At 43.0% G+C, this 18,218-nt stretch overlaps 1 protein-coding gene across 3 annotated transcripts in view; it reads left to right on the plus strand.

The window, feature by feature from the left end:
- trit1 (tRNA isopentenyltransferase 1) overlaps positions 1–5,581 on the plus strand; it is a 48,797-nt gene extending 43,216 nt beyond the window's left edge. For all 3 annotated transcript variants that reach the window (XM_085446074.1, XM_085446073.1, XM_085446075.1), the window contains 3 exons: positions 3,462–3,571; positions 4,458–4,575; positions 4,917–5,581. In XM_085446074.1, coding sequence (XP_085302200.1) covers positions 3,462–3,571; positions 4,458–4,575; positions 4,917–5,122 — 434 coding nt within the window. In that variant the 3' untranslated portion in view covers positions 5,123–5,581. The remainder of the gene's footprint in view (positions 1–3,461; positions 3,572–4,457; positions 4,576–4,916) is intronic.
- Positions 5,582–18,218: the final 12,637 nt, after the last annotated feature.

Raw genomic sequence — 18,218 nt, forward strand, 5'->3', positions numbered from 1 at the left:
AATCCCCAGAAATAAAGTCCACTCTTTACAGATCCCTACCTCCCAAAGGAAACTTGAACCAGCCGTACTCAACCTGCTTCAGAAATTCGATCACAAACAACAGTTAAACGACGGAGCTGAGTGAGACGAGAAGTGGAAGAGGAACTTTAGGAAAGGGGAAGGAGGCTGTTGAGTCAATAGCGGCAGCTGCGGTGTTCCAGTGTGGGTGGCAGCCAAAGAAGCACAGCTGGGCCAGGGGACATCGCGCTGAGGCTGGTAGCGGAGCTTTTATAGCAAAGCACACACAGCCGCACATCCTCACTCAGCAAACACAAGGATAACACAGCAAATGACTTCTCGCCCGCTTGTTGCAACAGGTGGACGACTGTTTCAACACGCGCGCACACACCCGGCGCTGGCAGGCAGCTGCCCAGCGACAGATTCTGCTCCTTATTGTTGGCAAGGCCATCTCCCCTGTGCACTCGAAAGGCAGCGCTCACGCTTTGTGTTTTCTCCAAGTGTGCGTGCGCACGCCCACACCGACCACCCCGCCCTTTGTCCCTTCGGCATTTCTTATCAACTCTCATTCGAGATGTTGCGGATTAGCGGGGTTAAATTTCACCAGATCCCAAACGAGAATCATTGTGGAGCATCTGGCAGCCCACCGTACAGTATCTCCCCTTTTATTTACCACCGCTCCACTCTGCCCAGGGGGGAGGTTAGCGACTGCAGAAGGGAATTGTAGGAGGGTGCTGAGAGAGATAAAAGCACAAAGTAAGGAAACAGATAGCGTCAACAGGAGGGCGCAGAATGCCCACTGCTGAGGTGAAGTAAATATTAGAGAACCTGAAGGCGAGATCGCCAACTCTGCATCTGGTGCAGGTACGCCAGGTGACACTTGCTGCCGCCGCCACCTGCCTGGTATTGTGCCGCCAACACAAAAGACTTACCTCCACACTCACATGCAGGAACCATGCAAATAGAATCAGAGGCTTTGATTAACAGTAACTGCTGTTTGACAACACACAGACAAGCCCGACTGAGTTGAGGACAAAGTTTTGAGGATAAGTGGTGCACACAGATAAGAGGAGGGGAAAAAACACATGCTGTGAAGCCAAATGATGCAGGTGCAGGGTGAGATTCTGCTATTAAGGAGCCTTTTGTTTGTTTTTGCATTTGAACCTTGTGTCAGATTAATTTAAGCACAGCTGGTCTCAGCATGAAAGAATAAAATATGTCACGTGTTTAAATCGCTGACTGCAGATTAAGCCTACAATATGCAAATTTCACCCAGTGGCAGTTGAACTGCAGTTTGTACCAAGAGTGAATTGTAAGTGTAGAGCTGCCGGGTGTGGCTGTATGGGGACTCATTGTTCCCACACACACACACACACACACACACACACACAGCGCCACAGTCAGTCCTCTGACAAAGTCAACACTGTTAGTCATACAGTCAGGACTCTGTGTCTCTCTGTGATAATGGAGGCCCAGACGGCTCCCAGTGGAGTTCAGTCTATAGGATGTCTGCTGCCCTCAAATCCACAGTTGACTTTGTGTAGAAAGGATTAAGACATAATTGAGTTGGCAAACAGCGCTTTATAGGTTAATGGGATTCGCTTACCTGAGAGTGTGAGCTTAACACACATATATTCTAATCAGACTTTGAGTTACCAAAGTTGGAAAACCAGAACAACCCCAGATTCACGCGTTCTGTAGATTGTCCAGTTTGCCTAATTTAGAATGAGTTTTTCTAACCTCTAACTAACTGGGGACATAATGGAGTGGCTACAGAGATGATGTGTTATATATTATTCCTTTGTGTTTAAGGTGTCGACAGTCTAACGTTTATTTTTTTTAAATTGCATTCAATGTAAAAATTATATGCATTGCATGCAGAAGTATGCAATGTGGTTTTGTTGTGTTTTGATGGAAAAAAGGGAAACGGCTGCAGTGACTGTGACCTGCAAACATGCAGGGTAATGCAGTATATGAGGCAAAATCAGAGGTTGCTAGTGGTTGAGGTGAAAAGCAAACATTGTCCAAAGAAGTGTTGAGAGAGAGCTCCAGAAAGCCTGGAGAACCATTTCCTCGAAACCACTTTAAACAATTACACGAATGTCTGGCTCCTTGGAAGCAGATTTTTTTTATTTATTTATTTTTAATGGAAGGATTTTGCACAGTACTGTACATTTGACCCATTCATTAACATTTACCGCCATCCACCATGTTTTTCTGTAAGCTTGGCAACTTATAGACAAAAATGTTCTCCGGCTTTCCGACTTGTCGTTCCGGGCATTTTCGCAAATTTTCCCTCTCAGCCAACCGAACCGAACATGAAGGCGCAAAAGCACAACCAAATCCCCGAGCTGTAAGCTGTCGAGTTGTATTCTGGGTAATGTAGGCTCCAGTTTTTAGCATGAAGAAGGTTTGAAATAAGGTTCTGCTGCACCTGCACGTTTGTTCAGTCATGGTTGCTGCTGTCTCATCTGGAGTCAGGTTGGTTTCTTTTCGCTGCGTCGTGTCTGAGTACAGCCTCAGAGTTTGCGCTTCTCTCGTGCATTCAGACCGCAGTCGTAACCTTGATTCCTTGAAAAGATAACCATCTAGCTAGCTTTGAATGTCATTTAAAACCCTGTCTGTTTGTATTTTCTAACCATCTGGAGGAAAAACTCTTTAGTACAATAAAAGGAAAAAGTGAAGACAACTTGTGTGACAATGTGTCGTAGTGTGCACTGAAAGAGTCAAAAAATGGAGCTCAGACTCTTTTTCTTTTTTTCTGTTTTCCTGCTCATTTATTTAATCATTAAAAAGTTGCATCTGTTAGAAGTCACTCTCTGCAAGTTGCACCGATCTAAATTTCCACGGTACGCCTTGAAGGGCAGCGGCTCTGGATGCAGGCGAGCGCTGGGATAGACAGAGACAGGAGCGGGGCAAGGTCTGGTGCTGCCGTTGCGTTCCCGAGGCCTGGCCCGGAGACTGCTGACTGATGCAAAATAGAAACACGGGGGTGGAAGAGTTTGAGGGTGAGACAGTGAGTGAAAGCTGAAGCGAGACTGATGGCGGGAGAGAAAGAGAGACGGCGCACAAGACACGAGGGTGGGAGGAAGGAGGGGGGAGACATTATCGAGCCAGTGTGAGTCAGCAGGTTGATGGAGCTTCAGGGTGCGGCTCCAGCACATCGCCGCTCCTGTGCGTTACCCAGTTTGAACTGGCCTGTCTCAGCCGTTGTAGTTTGCAGACAGACCCTCCGGAGCTTCATTGTTTTATTTATATATTTATTTATTTATTTATTTGTGTACAATGAGCACTGTCACTGTCAGAGGTCTGAAAGTTTTTTTGTCAAGGCTTTTTTCCCCTCCACCTGTTTATTAAAAATAAATCGTTGGAAACACTGAATCCAATATCAAATCAAGTCCTCGTTGTCCTTGTCAAATGTATAAGTGTGTGTTTTTGACCTTTCTGTGTGTATGTGTGTACAGGACCAGGGGACAACATCCCTGCAGTGTATGGCCTGGATGTGACGGACGTGTCACGGTGGGAGGAGACGGTGCTGGACCCTGCACTGCAGATACTGGACAGCCTCAGTAAGGTGGGGCCTCAGCAGTCTAAAGTGGCAGCTTCCTGTTGGCTGCTTTCATCTGGTGCTGTGGAATCTTTCTCTTTTACTTCAGTTCCTTTCGCTACTCTTTATCATTCTTTATCTTTTCATTGCGTACTTTGTGGTTTTACATTTCCTTCCTTTCATCCTTTTGCCATTAGTGTGTTCCTCTCCTTGTTTGCTCTTATTTATTCCTCCTTTTGAGCATATGCCCTTCTTCCTTGGATTTGCCTTATTTGGGCTTTTTTTGTCCCATTTTTATTAATTTTTCCTTTCTGCGATTTCCTAATTCTTTTTTGTCCTTCAGTTGTCAAAGGGCGATGGCGTGTTGTTGCCACACCGCCAGGCGGGTGGTGTGGACACCCGAGTTTGTGAATAATATAATTTGAGAACGAGGCAACGTAGAATTTTAAAATTGACATCACGGATGAAACTATTAAAAATGTTTGAATCTCAGTGACCTCGATGTCAAAGTCTAGTTTGTTCTTTGGTTGAAAAAGGAAAAAAGGCCTTTGTTTGTATAAAATTGTCTTCTGCAACACGTTTGCTGTTAGCCGAATTTAGGTTACTTGTTTGCTTGTGATATTTAGCATTACCAAACTGCTTGTTTTTCCACGGTTCACCCATCCCAGTGAACTCCACTTGTCAACCATTCAGCATTCCGTAGACTCATACGTCTCTCCATTACAAGATCTTGGAGGATCACACAATCGGGCACATTTATGGGACCATAAATCATGCTTTACTCTGCTGCCTATCCGATGTTCTGCTTCCGTTCCCTTTTTTGTTCCCTAAAAGTTTGTTTTAGCACATCATAAATATTTTTTTCAGATTTAAAACCTTAAAAAAACCAGACTTTTTTCGCTCCACTTCTCAGCATGAGGAGCCAGCTATTGCACCAGTCAGAGCGCAGGGGGCGGAGCAGAGAAACAAGCGGAGCCACCACACGTGCGACCTGTGTGACAAAGTGATCATCGGTGACCTGGAGTGGACAGGTGAGGCATAAGCATGTGGGGGGGGGAAAAAGCTGAATGTGAATATAGACGTTTGCTAACGATACTAACATGTTCATCAAAGCACCGAGGACAAGCAAACTGAGAAGTACTAAAGAAGTCGTACCATGTTATGTATTTGACTGTTTAGCGCTGCCTTAAGATTCTGTGGAGATTCATGCCCAGTGCCAAAAACAGATTTCTTTTCTCTACATGCTCACCTGATCACCTCTGGGCCCTGTTGCACCAAGTCTTGTGACTTGGCCTCTTGGTGACTTGGTCTGTTTCTCTGTCTGTCTTGCTAAATATATCCAAGGCGTGTCGTTTATCCTCTGTACCCGCAGCTCACCTGAAATCCAAGAAGCATCACTATCATGTGAGGAAGAAGAGGAAGTGCGATCCATCCTGTGACCAGTCGCAGAGGACCAGCGCACCTTCCGACTCTGCAGCAGAGACTCTTTTAAAAGACTCTTGTGATACTGTTGCTCCGGGCAGCGGTGATCAGGACTCTTCTGGGACGACACATGAGGAAGTACCAGTGACTCTTTAAAAAGCCTGCACTGACTCTGATCCACAACCATCTTCACTCAGGTCTCCATCCAGTACTTATATGATTAATTCCTGGTTTCCATAGGATCGAATTTATTTATTAATTCCTGAATTCCAACAAAAAATCCCTCCTTCATAGATGCTGAAGCCCTCGAGCTTCAGGTTCTTGCAGCATTTTTTTTTCTTTTTCTTTCCAGTAGCAACACAGACCGAAGTGAATGAAGTACATGATTTATGGCGTGTGCAGGCAAAGAATAAAAAAAACAAATCATAATTTATTTTTTAACACTGCCTGAAAATCTAATGTAAATTTTAAGAGAGGTTTATTTTTCTATTTTTTAAGACTGTGCTGTATATACCACTGCTATGGACTCTCTAGTTTGTCAGCATTTCAGGCTTCAGGACAGATTGTTAGTATTAGGCCCGGTCACCTTTATTTCAAATAAACTCCCAAAGTTTTCTCAGCTCATGCTCCGAACCTGTAATCTTGTGACATAAAATATTTTATTATTAAACATATTTTTATTAAACTGGAAAAAAAAAGTCTCTTTTTGGAATTTCCCAAAACTTTATAGAGAATTCAAATGAAATGAGCACTCAGAGCGCGCACTAACAATGAAGGTCAAGGTCAAATGCTTAGCCAACATAGATACTGTTGTCTGCTGAGGCCTAGTGTATTGTTGTGAAGTTGGTAAATGATCCATAAAAAAGATTGTGGGTAATATGAAGTTTTTGCTGATTTACTGAACAGCTCGTGCTGGTTTTGGGGTCTACCATCACGCAAAACTTGAAGATGATATCTTGAAAACTGTGGATGCTACACCGTTACAGACAAACAGAACTAATTACATACACGTTTAGGGGGCGAAATCGGGGGGACACGGACTTAACGCTATAGCATTGACAGTAAAGACAGCTGTGGACCTCCAGCCTCCACCCACTGTGGAAGACAGAGCCAAGCTGCAGCAGACTCGGGTCTTTTAGGAGACTGCAGCCATGCAGAGACCCTGATGGACTGCCAACCAACTCACACGTCACCCCATGTGGTCAGGTGAGAGACCCTCGATGACATAACGAGTCCTTCCCCAGGTTTACCTGACGATAACTTCTTTAGGTGATCGGACGCTCTCCTTCTCTCATCTTGGCTCGAGTTTGGACTTTTGGGAAAGAAGCATTTGGATCCCAATTATGTTGTTTTCATAATCCTAGGAAGTCTAAATTGTATTTATCCAAGTGACGGTGCTTTTATGCCACTCAAACGAGAAGTAGAAAGCACAAAATTGGATTTCAGGGGTCTCTCGATGTGACAGCAGCAGTTTAACCTTGGTCTCATTGAGCTCTCATTGGCCTGCTGACACAGCACTGAGCTTGGTCCTTTGTTTGCCGGCTGCCACCTCATTTTACACTCATGAAATATGTTGTTTCTGGTCTTTTGTTCACTAGTCACCTGATTGGCGTGGTTTATCTCCTGAGTGGAGCCCAGCCGAGCTCATTTCAGCCCTGACGACGGTGTAAACCACCAGCAGGTCAGGCTGTGAGAGGAGTGTGTTTTCACAGCGGTGATTGCAGGTCTTTGTTTATCCGGCAGCGTGCCGTACCGCTTTCAACCCGAGGCGTGTCTTCCCCCCGCTGTAAAGCCACAATACCTGGCATCGCTCCAGAGGCTTTCTTCTCGGTGCTTTTCCGTCTCCTCACCTTGCTCCTGCGTTAACGCTCTCTGTCTTTAAGTTTTCAGTTGCGGTCTTACAGTCTGAGGAATTACAGAGTTTAGTTCACAGGCTCCCAGAAGTTGACCTCATCCACATGGCTAAAAATATTTCCAGCAGCATAATAGCTGGAAGTGTGCATTTGTCTGCGTGAGTTGTGTTCCACATTCTCTCTCTTTCCAAACTGGGTCAGGCCTCCAGCTTACTGGGGTATTACCATACAGTACGGGAGTCACAGTGATAGCAAAGGTCACTGTACGGCTCGTGTCTGGTTTTTATAACCACTCCTCTGTTTGGATGGTTTGTTTTTCTTTCCTTCTGTTGTCCATTTCGAATCAGCTACGGCTCTATTTTTTTCCACTGCAGTACTTTTTTCATCTTGGTGATCTCTGTAATGACAAAAAACCAACGAGAGGGATCTTTGAATGAGGAAAAAGCGTTACTGTCAGGCATCCAACGTGCTGTTGAATGCCTCGCATTTTCTTTAGTAATTTTACACATGGTGTGTAGTTATCTTGAGTGGCTCAGCGAGTCTGGCTTGGCACCTCCAAGCACCACTGAATCACCTCACATTTAAGAGCCAAGCTTGCGCAATTCGGTGACATAAAGCACCTTGACTGGAATGCCAGTATCCACAGTCACAAGGCTAATTAGCGATGTGCACACTGTGAAGCAACGTGTCATCGATGCACGCACTGAATGAATAAAGCTTTGAAACAGGCTGGGGTGGTGTACTGCAGCTGCAGCTGCCACCCTTCTTCTAAATCTACCCTATGTATGTGCATGTGCATGTGTTTGCATGCATAGCTGCATCAGTTAGTGAGCCATACAATGATTCTCCCAGTTTCAGCACTTTTCTGCTTCTCCCTCTCTCTGTCCAGTCCTCACCATAGCCAGTCAGTATTTTTAAATGCTCTGAGCACATACCGCCCCATACATGAGGCCCAGTATAGGGGAACTGTACATGCGGTAGCCTAAAGATGTCCATTGGTCTGGCCTGTTCACCTTGGGGCCTTGGCCTTTAGTACTCCATATACTGCCTCCTGCGTGGGCTGTAAATCAACAGTATAAACCAGACTTCACACAACCTCACGCATTGGTAGCCTGACTCTCCAGAGCAGAGCTGATATTAGCCTGCCTGACAGCTCAACAGAAAGAGATTCTAAACAGTTTACCAAAGGTGGAGGCTAAGTATGTTTCCATGCTAGTTGTTCATAAGCACCTGCAATTGGCCACCTCGAATAATACCCATGAAAACATTTTGATTGGTCTACTTTTCTTTCAAGCAGTAAGTGCATTTTTACCGCTGAGGTACTGTTAATTTCAGTTTCTAGACCAACCAAACTCTTCGATTAAGGTGCACTCCATCTGTACTGTTAAGACACTGAAAGGAGGCTGCTGACCATTTAAAGGAGGGAAAGACAAGGCTAGGAAACTTTAAATACAATGTTTGGGTTTCTTCAAGGCCTCTCTCCACTAATTGGAGTCATTTAAGTCATTGAACTGGACTTCTCAACCGTGTTTTTGCTGCTAGTGCCTTTTAGAGCATTATTACTGGAATTATCTGACAAATAACCCGGCTTTATCAGCGCTACAGGCAGAAGGATTCTGCTTCAGATTTGATGACTGAAAATGTTGTACTTCATTAGGCTGTTAGCAGTAATGAGCAGGTAGGGCTGCTCGATTATGGCAAAAATGATAATCACGATTATTTTCACTGAAATTGAAATCTCGATTATTTGACAATATTTATTTAACAATAACAATGTATTGAATAATGGCTTTAAAGATTGTCAAAAATAATATAAAATAGTGTGCAAATACTGATAACAGTGCAAATGTTTGCAATATAAAAAATAAATGAAAAATGTAAACATCTATGTTTAGTGAACTTTTCAGTGTAGCTCTGTGGTGCAGCTACGACACCGTAGCAACGTTTACACACTATGTCTACGGTACTTGATCCACGTCTGACTCCGCGAACCCATAATGTTTCCACACCACTGAAGGTTTTTTTTTTTTTAACCTCTCTTTTCAACCAACGACAGTCACTCTCTCATCTCCAAATAACTTCTGCTTAGCTTTCCGAGCTTCCCTCGGGTCCTCTTAATTGTTGTGACATGTGTTCGAAACGCAGAGAGGTGCGCTCGATTTGCTACAGGAGCAGTGCGAGAGTAAAGCACGAGGGAGGTGCTAATAATCGGCTCAGTCATTTTTAATGATCGTTGAAAGCCCAGATCGTAATTTAGATTAAAATTCAATTAATTGAGCAGCCCTATGAGTAGGTGTCTGTGTTTTGCAGTACTTTCTGGATGCAGATGTTAATCAAGTTTGCTAGCATTAGCCGATAATTTAGCACTGGTCCTCACGTCAAAATATAGCTCTACAAAACCAACATGGTGGTAGATGAACTGCTAACATCAAGGCCTCACTTGCGCAAGCCTTGAGACTAGTCACGACCCCCTGGCAACCTCCAGTCACAAGGTAAAAATGAGTATTCTCCAACTGGTTTAAGAGTGGTCGCTGGTTGTTGCTAGGCGAAATTGGGCATTAGGCTAATTAGGTACCTTAGCTAAAAGCTTTTAGAGGTAAAGGCTTTTATCTAAGGTACCTAATTAGCCTAATGCCCAGTGCTTAGGACCAACAGTGGGTCAACTGGAGTTAGATTGGTTTCCCAGCTCATTCCTGCAGCACTTTCTGTTGGTGCTTTTCACCTATAAATAGAAGCGGCCTGTTTTCAGTCTTTATGCTAAGATTAGCTGAGGCAGTAGCTGTTTAATTAGCATAGCATAGAGATAGCTATGTGACTATTCTCAAGGAACTTCCTAATAAAAGAAATTGAGTAAACTTTCCTTTGATGATTTCTTGTAAAGTAACTGTGATACTGTCTTTTTAACCAGTCAGACCTTTATTTTTAATCATTCTCCTCATTAATTTCTCTAGTTTGTCCTCTAATTGAGCTCAATGGACGTCTGTATTTGAGCTTTGTGGGCTTCTCAGAGCTCTGCTTGTAGTAGTGTGTCACCCAGTGACTGTGCATCTAGGTAATTTGAAGTCCACCTAATCCTAATCTCTAATCCCATTTGACTAAACATTCTCTGCCATCTGGCTCTGGCGAGACGAAAAAAAATGCTTGCACGTATCTACACAGGCAGACATGCAAGCATCTAATCAGATAGGTGGTAGCCAAAGTCACTGTTGAAATGAAGAGAAATATCAGTTCTGCTTGTGCGGAGAATTCTTGGAGATACCAGAGAAGGCCGAGTCTTTGCCGGGGGGGCAAAATAATAGATACCACACAGCCTTTTTAATCTCGTTTTGTGGCGTGTGAAGGACTTGTCTGAGAATGTGTATCTCTTTTGTTGACACTATAAGCGCAGACGGTTAAAACCAGCAAAAGGTCAACTATCAGGCGGTGAGCCGCTCAGTGTGCGAGCAGAGAAGATGCTAGGAGCTCACATTTGTAGCCTTTGACATCTTTTTTCTCAATAAAGATCAGTATGTGTGTGTTTGTGAATCCCTGCTTGCGAGCTGGGGCCACACTGTTTCCATGCATATAAGGATGAGGACAAAGGGAGTTTCACAAACCTGTGAGAAACACAACACTGCAAGGTGTGACTCGATAAGATAAAAGCGTATTGTGTTGTTCTGTGTGTGTGCGTGCGTGCACGAATGTGTTAGTCTTGTTTTCTATTACAAGTACCACAACAAAATGCAAGGCGGTCGCTTCTTACCTCTGTGGCTACTGCATGTGTTTGTAGCTCCTGCAGTATAGGTGTAATAATTGCGTGTTTGCACCTGTATGCATTATGAATTGCACACACATGGCCAGAGCTACTCAGTGAGGGATGAGTGTTGTTGCAGCCTAATCCTGAGATGCTGTTTTATAACATTTCAATGTGATGTATGCATCCAGAGCCAAGTGCAGACATCATTTATTTATATGTGTGTGTGTGTGTGTGTGTGTGTGTGTGTGTCTCTATAGGGAGGAACTAGGTTCACTGAGTTCATGCAGCTCTCTCTCTCTCCTCTCTCTCCGTCTCTGTGTCACACTGTCTGGTTCCTGTAGTGGTCGCAGTACACGAAAGAGAGACAGAAGGAAAGGGAGAGGAGGAGATGTGATAAGAGGTGAAAAGCCTTTAAGGAAAGTGTCATAGGTGCAGCTTATGCATGGCTCCCTATAGTCTCTCTGTCTGTCCTCTCTCGCTCTCTGCTGCATATTTCCTGCCTTGGTTATGTAATGCGGGGGCCGCTCTGTACTTTTTTCCTTCTCCTTTTTCTTCTACCCTCCCCAGTGCAGAGCATGACATGCCTTCCTGTTTTTCCAGCAACCCAGTGAACTCTTTTCTTTTTTTCCCAGGGCAGTGCTTGCCCATTTTCTATTGTTACGTATTGTATGCATGGTGCTCTTATTTTTAGATAAAGCTGTTTGCACTTGATGTATTGTGTCTGGCTGGACTCATAAATGTCTCCGTCCTCACACTTCTTGGGTCTGTGTGTGTGTCTCTCTCACTCTTCTCCACACTGCTGTCCATCTTTCCTCTCTTTTGTGTGTCTGTCCACTTACTTTTCACCTTTGCTCTTAGGCAGGAAATGGGTGTGCTGGCTCATAAAGGACTATCAAAGCAGCCTAATTCTCAGTTATGTGTAAGCATGCGTGTTTGTGTGCTTATTTTCATTGGACGTATCTGTGCACTGGGAGCAATGTACTCTCTGCAGTGTACAGAGTGTGAGACAAAGGGTGTGTGTGTGCGCACATTGCCATTGTCAGTGAGTTAAGCGCTGTAGCCGGCTTTTTCCCGCCAGTGCGGTGTTTTGTGGGAGGGGTTTTGGCTGCGCTCAGCAGCAACAAAGAGCGTCCGCTTCCCGCCTGATATGCAAATAGATGTGAGGTGGGCGGAGCTGGGAGCCTCCCCTAATGCAGAGCTTAACGCTTTCACTGCCAGGGTGAAGGTCAGTCGGTGCATTGTATTAAATCGTCCTTATTCTGCTCACCAGGACTCTGTGACAGCATAGGGCTGCACCTACTATCTTAAATGAACAGTCTTTACTTTTAGTCTGAATACTATGCAACAAGTTATTTAACCCATTGTGATCAAAGGTCTCTGTGCTGGAATATTGTCTGGCTTTATATACACTCAACTTTCCCCTTTATTGGACTTGTGGACTTTCCTGGTTGTTCATTAGGAGGACATAAACACAGCATTAATTGTACAACTGCAACCATGCACAGCTTGACCATCAATGAGCAGACAAGCAGTGTAGTCGAAGCTTTTGGGGATTCAAGGCCAATTGTTCTCTCTTCCAAAGAGGAGCATCAGCTAAAGCTTGTTGATCTTAGAGTTTGGAAAGTCTAATCTCTGATTTTGCAACTTTATTTAAAGATTTGTGTTCTGTGTTCATTTGTAAATATGATTTAATTTACTCAACTTACTCCTGTGTGAATCCTTTTTTATTTTGATTTTACTGACATCGCCACGCTTTCGGATTTACCAGTGAAGTGGTCAGAGTGGTGAGATCATATTCACTCATGGCCACAAAGATAAACATGTAGCTGTTGATCTGAAATTGGTGCAAATTTAAAATACAAATAATAATATATAAACTTTTAAACCTGCGCTATTTATAAGTTAAAGAGTTGGAACTCTAGTATTAATTTACAAATGTTGTAAAACTGTGCTATTGTATGTCTGTGTGTGCGTGTGTGTGTAACAGCACATGGCTCTTTTATGTAAGTGTGTTATAAAACCCAGTGTAACATTAGATGGCGTGTATGCCAATAACAGCTGTTGTACACGTGTACACACACAAACGTGCGCTCCTTCACACGCCACTTCATGCAGTTCCTATTATATGAAGACATTAAGCATATTAAGCACAACACACACATACTTCACAACTCCAAAATATTTTGTTTCAGTACATTGAAATATAAGTTTCTGCATTACAACCTGTATCAATAAGCAGATATTCTAATACCTCTACTAACTTTAATGAGAGCCATAATTTGCAAAATGATCTTCTTAGCACGATACAAATCACTGGGACTTGAATCTAGTTTTTTTTTTTTTTTTTTTTTAACATCATAAAGTCATCGAGTCAGTGTTTACAGGGGGCACGAAGCAGAGGGGTCTTGTACCCATAGAGTTCTCTAGATTCCCCCTACTGCCTGTTAGACAGAGTTGAGCATTAATGCAACTCAACATTGACTTCTTTTACATCCCACCATGTAGGGCTGCCACAATTAGTCGACTAGTCACGATTATGTCGACTATTAAAATCGTCGACGACAAATTTAATAGTCGACGCATCGTTTGAAGCTTTGTAAGATCACAAAAGACGCAGGAATGAGTAGTAGGATTTAAGGGTGTAATAACGGACTGAAACAGAAGATGGCAGCACTGCATGTACAAGGATGCCAGCTGCCGTTAAACCCCGAAGAAGAAGAAGCTGTGTCCCAGAATTCATAGCGCGGCCCAGCGCAGTTGTCAACAATGGCGGCAGCTAGTTAGTTTTAACTTTACTCTTATTATTCTTTCTGGGTCACAAAATAAACGTTTAACATATTTTCAGGCGAGAATGTAGCTGTGTAAACCTCAAATTTCTGCTCAGTTTATCAAGACACCACATATTTTCAAAAGCTCTCCGACGTTTTCGGAGACGTCTGTTACCCACTAGCTCGTTAGCTAGGCGGGGGCAAGGCTAACTAGAGCCGTGAGAACACCGGACTCCCCGCAAATCGTTTTCAAACCCACCACTGTCTTTCGCTACTCAGGTTAAACATGATATATAAGTCACTTAGATAACTTAAAATGTTATTGTTTGGCTTTCTTTAGTATTTTATTTGTTCCTGAGTAAATCGGTTTGGCTAAGATTAAAGTTATAGTTTTTGCACAGCTAAATAAACTTCAAGCAGACAGCTGATCATCAGAAGTTTGAGACGCTGGATAATATACTCCGGTGTCCTGTTATATTTTAGAAAGCAAGGAGTTTATTAAACTTCACCGAAACAATCTGCAAATTTCATTAAAAATTAATAAACTACCATCTTGTCTTTATTTTTATTTAGCACAAACACTTCAAGCTGTAAGCTAATGATAGTTATATAAGACCAGATGCTGCTGGTGCAATAAGCTGTACGCTGTACGTCCAATGGATGATGATCTGATTAGTCGACTAATCGCAAAAATAATCGGTGACTAGTCGACTATCAAAATAATCGTTTGTGGCAGCCCTACCACCATGTGTAACTCGTATATACAGCCTGTAGTCGGACCTTACTAGGACTACAGGCACTGGCCATGCACAATCGCCCTGACTGTGCATGGCCAGCGCAGCTTAAAAATGTCTCCTGGCATTGATTGTCCGAGTTTCAGGATGTCTCTTGGCAGGATGAAACATCCGTCTAGGAATACAATGAACGTAGCTGCATTGCATTCTGGTCCTGATGCAGTCACTGCAGCTGCTTTTGGTTCCACCAAATGCACCACGGCGCATTTTTTATAAGCATCCCTGGAAGGTGTGCTTTGCACAGAGCAGGCGGGAAGGGTGGAAAATCAGACACGAGGGCAGCATTTTCAAAATAAAAGACCCTGTGCAGATTCAGCATACTGCTTCTGAGTTGCTCTTGGTGCGATTCAGCACAAAGACGTGCATGTTTTCCAGAGGTCAGTCTCCTAAAGATTTTCTCTGATTCTAGGTTTTTGATGACAGTGGTGGAGAGCACTGACTTACACATTGGTCCAAAATCTCCTATCTGGGTCAAAGTTTGCACACTCTACATTTAGATGGGGACAGTGTTATCCTGACAGACATCAGTCCCCTCAGGAGATGAGTCCTTCATTAAAGGATAAAGGTGATGACTTGAAGCACCTCTGTATTGGTTTCTAGTGACCTTTTCCTCCAGTGGACATACCAAGGCACAAATATTTAGATTTTTGTTTTTTGTTTTGTTCTTCCCATTAGACTTTGATATTGGTGTTGTGCAATTTGTCAGCCTGTTGCTTGAGAAATATTTGTGTACTCGGAGGACAGTAGACACAGTAATGTGTGATATTTGATCCAAGGAAGATAAGTTGTGCAGTGTGCCCTGCTGATTATAAACAAGTACAGTTGTGCATTAGTTTTTGTACCTCACGGATTCAGTTACAACGTTTTCTATGTGCCAGGTGTATAAATTTTGAATGCATGTTTCTGTTTTACAACAATCAGGTGAGTTTGAGGTGTTGAGGCCAAGTCAACACTTCAAACACGTTGTGGTGCTCCTCAAACCTTCCCTAAATCATGTTTACTTTGTAGGAGGACGTGCTATCCTGCTGAAAGAGGCCCAAGCATTCAGGCAATACTGTTTCCATGAAAAGGTGTACTTGGTCTGCAATACTGTTTAGGGTAGGTGGTACATGTCAAAGTAACATCCACATGGATGGCAGAACCCAAGATCCTAGCAGAATATTGTCCAAACCATCACGCTGCCTCTGATGGCCATAAAAACAATGTAAAAGAAAACACTGATTCATCAAAGCAGGCCACCTTCTTCCTTTGCTCCAAGGTCCAGTTCTGATGCTCACGTGCCCATTGTTGGTGCTTTTAACCGTTTCAGCAGGGATCAGAATGGGCACCCTGACATGCAGGCCCATTTGCAACTAACTGTGATGCTCTGTGTATTCTGACATCTTTCTATCAGAACCAGCATAAATGTCTTTTTTTAAAATTTCAGCTACAGTTGAAAATGTTGGATTGGACCACCGCTGCCAGCCTTTGCTCCCCTTGTGCATCAGGGATCCTCGACAGCCCGTTACCCTGTCGCTGGATCGAAATGACATCTCGGTCAATTTGGAACACTGTTGGGTTGTTTCTTCTGCAGTATAAGATTTTCACGTGGTTTCATACTCTGTGCTCAAATGTCTTTTAATAACGTGAGCATTGTTAGCTATAGACACGCATTTGTGTCGATACAGACCAGATGATGGCGATACTGCAGCTCAGCTCCACACATGCACAGCAGTGAGCTCTGTCACAGCTGTTTTCTTTAAAAAGGCTATTAAACTTTTCCTTATTTAGATCTTATATTTGGTACACTGGTGCAATTGTTCAGTGCAAATAATGATGTCAGTGAATGTAAAAGTAATCTACAAAAAAGCAGACCGCTTTAATCACTTCATTTAGTTTTTTTTCAAGTGTTGGTTCCATATGACATCAGTGAGAGTGGATATCCCAAATATAGTCATTTTAGGTACATAGCCCCTCCCACTTTGTATTTATAAGGGACAGCCAATCAGAACAAAGTAAAGTGGTGTCAAGTAATGCTTTTTTACTTTTACTGAGCGTTTTTTACAAAGCTGGCTTGAGGAGAGATGGAAGAGCGCTTAAATGGGTTGTTTCAGACAGAAGGCCACGTATTAGATTCATTAGTAGTACAAGTAGTAGTAGTAATTTTGAATAACGCAAAGCTACTCTTACAGATTGCGCTAAGATCACAAGCTTAAACATGTACAGTGAAGTTTGAAAGGAGTTTTAACTTCCTCTTCAAAAGGATATTGTGTGACTATAGGCTGCCATGTGCAGGGCAAACATTGTGTTAAATGTATTTGTCCTGCTTTACTAAAAGCTGCAAATTTGAAGTATGAATGCATTAAATTATCGCTGAATCTTTTATGTTAAGTTGCCACAGAACGGTTGTCCTCATGTCGCGCTTGCACATTCAGGCATGTACGGGCTTGTTAAAGAGCAGAGAGAACTGTTGCTCAGCACAGTTGGTCAGCACATTTGTACAACAGAGCAGTTGCTAACCACTCCGACGCCGCTCAGGCTGATTTACATTGTGGCCCGCGAGGACAATGACTGTCTGCTGATATGAAGTAAGCCATGCCAGGACTAGTTAGAGAGGGAACGACAGAGTGGGCGGGAAAAATGCTTACTGGTGTGTGTGTGTGTGCGTGTGTGAGTCCAAGTTCAGTGAAAGGCCGCGTGTGAACCCAGAGGAGGGAAACCACTGTTGAACGTGTATCGCGCTCATTTATGCTGATAAGGTGCTCTCGCCTTGAGGACAGTTAACGGTTAGTACTTGATCTGTCGGGGGCCGGGCCGTCGTGCGGAAGGGAAGAGAGCAAAACAACAAAGTAATAGGGGAATTTGCAAAACATTTCAGGGGAACTTTTTGAGTTATCTGAGATAACTTTGTTTAAAGAATCTAACAGAAAAGGACATTTCCATATCTGAGATGACTCTGTAAGCTCTGCTGGTTTATGTCAAACGGAGACATCGTTTAAATAAATAAGCAAAAAACCCAGAAAAGTATTTATTTACATGTTTTAATAATTTGTGTTATTATAAATTGTGTTATCAAAGATGTCTTTATGGATGAATCCAGTGTATCCCAGACTACTAACAGCAATTAATTAACATACAACTACAGTTTGGTGCTCACTCAAGTATCTGATGTGACTTTCTCTTAAATTGTTGTTATTTGCATGGTCTGTTGAAAGACAGTAAGTAGCTGCGAAGGATTCATTAACCTCTAAATTTGAATACATTTGACATTAGGGAAGTAAAATGAGACACTGGTTCTTTATTTATTACATGGCAGTTAGGGCACGAAGCCAAAGCCAGACCCATGGATAGAAGTACGTACACACACACACACACACACACACACACACACACAGCATTTCTCTTCAAACTGTGTGGTTTGAAGAGAAATGCTATCGATTTCAGGGTAGAAGAAGAGCAATGTTTTTCCCAGTACTGTGTTTTGGGGTTTTTTTTCTAGATTTTTGGTTGATATTCTGTTGCTCTCCATTGACATCCAAAAAAATGAGAGACTGTTCAATTTCTTAGTAAGTGAGCAAACTTGTGAATTCAGGAGGGGATCAGAAATGTATTTCCCCTACTATGAAAGAAGCAAAGGGTTTAACTTTTTGGGAACTACCAGTATATTTGGTTCCTGGTTTTTGTGTTTTGATATTTCCATCGTATAGCAGAAAAGTACATTTACCAGAAATAAAGAAAACTTTGTATCTGACGTTTAATAATTTCTTCCTAGAATTTGCCGAATTTACTCAGGGAAATGCATGGCTATGCATGAGACACATTTCCATCATTTTGTCTGTATTTCTTAAGCAGCAGCTGCCAGAGCTGAAAAATTAAACAAACTGTAATTCTGCAGTTCCTGAAATGTCCACTTGAGGCTGACTCCACGAGCATAAATGCCAACCCTCCCAATTTTTCCATGCCCCTCCCGAAAATCTCCCGGAGCCACCATTCTCCCGGATTTCTCTCGAATTTCTCCCGATTTTCCACCCGGATAACAAAATTGAAAAACCATATCCCAGATTGGCCCATCCAATTCCAGTTTCCAACAATGGCTACTACTACTGCAGCTACTTAGTTTTA

The sequence above is a fragment of the Copadichromis virginalis genome, linkage group LG22 (genome assembly GCF_057382275.1).
Source record: "Copadichromis virginalis isolate Kocher_CV1m ecotype Utaka linkage group LG22, C_Virginalis_male_GT1.1, whole genome shotgun sequence".
NCBI lineage: Eukaryota > Metazoa > Chordata > Actinopteri > Cichliformes > Cichlidae > Copadichromis > Copadichromis virginalis.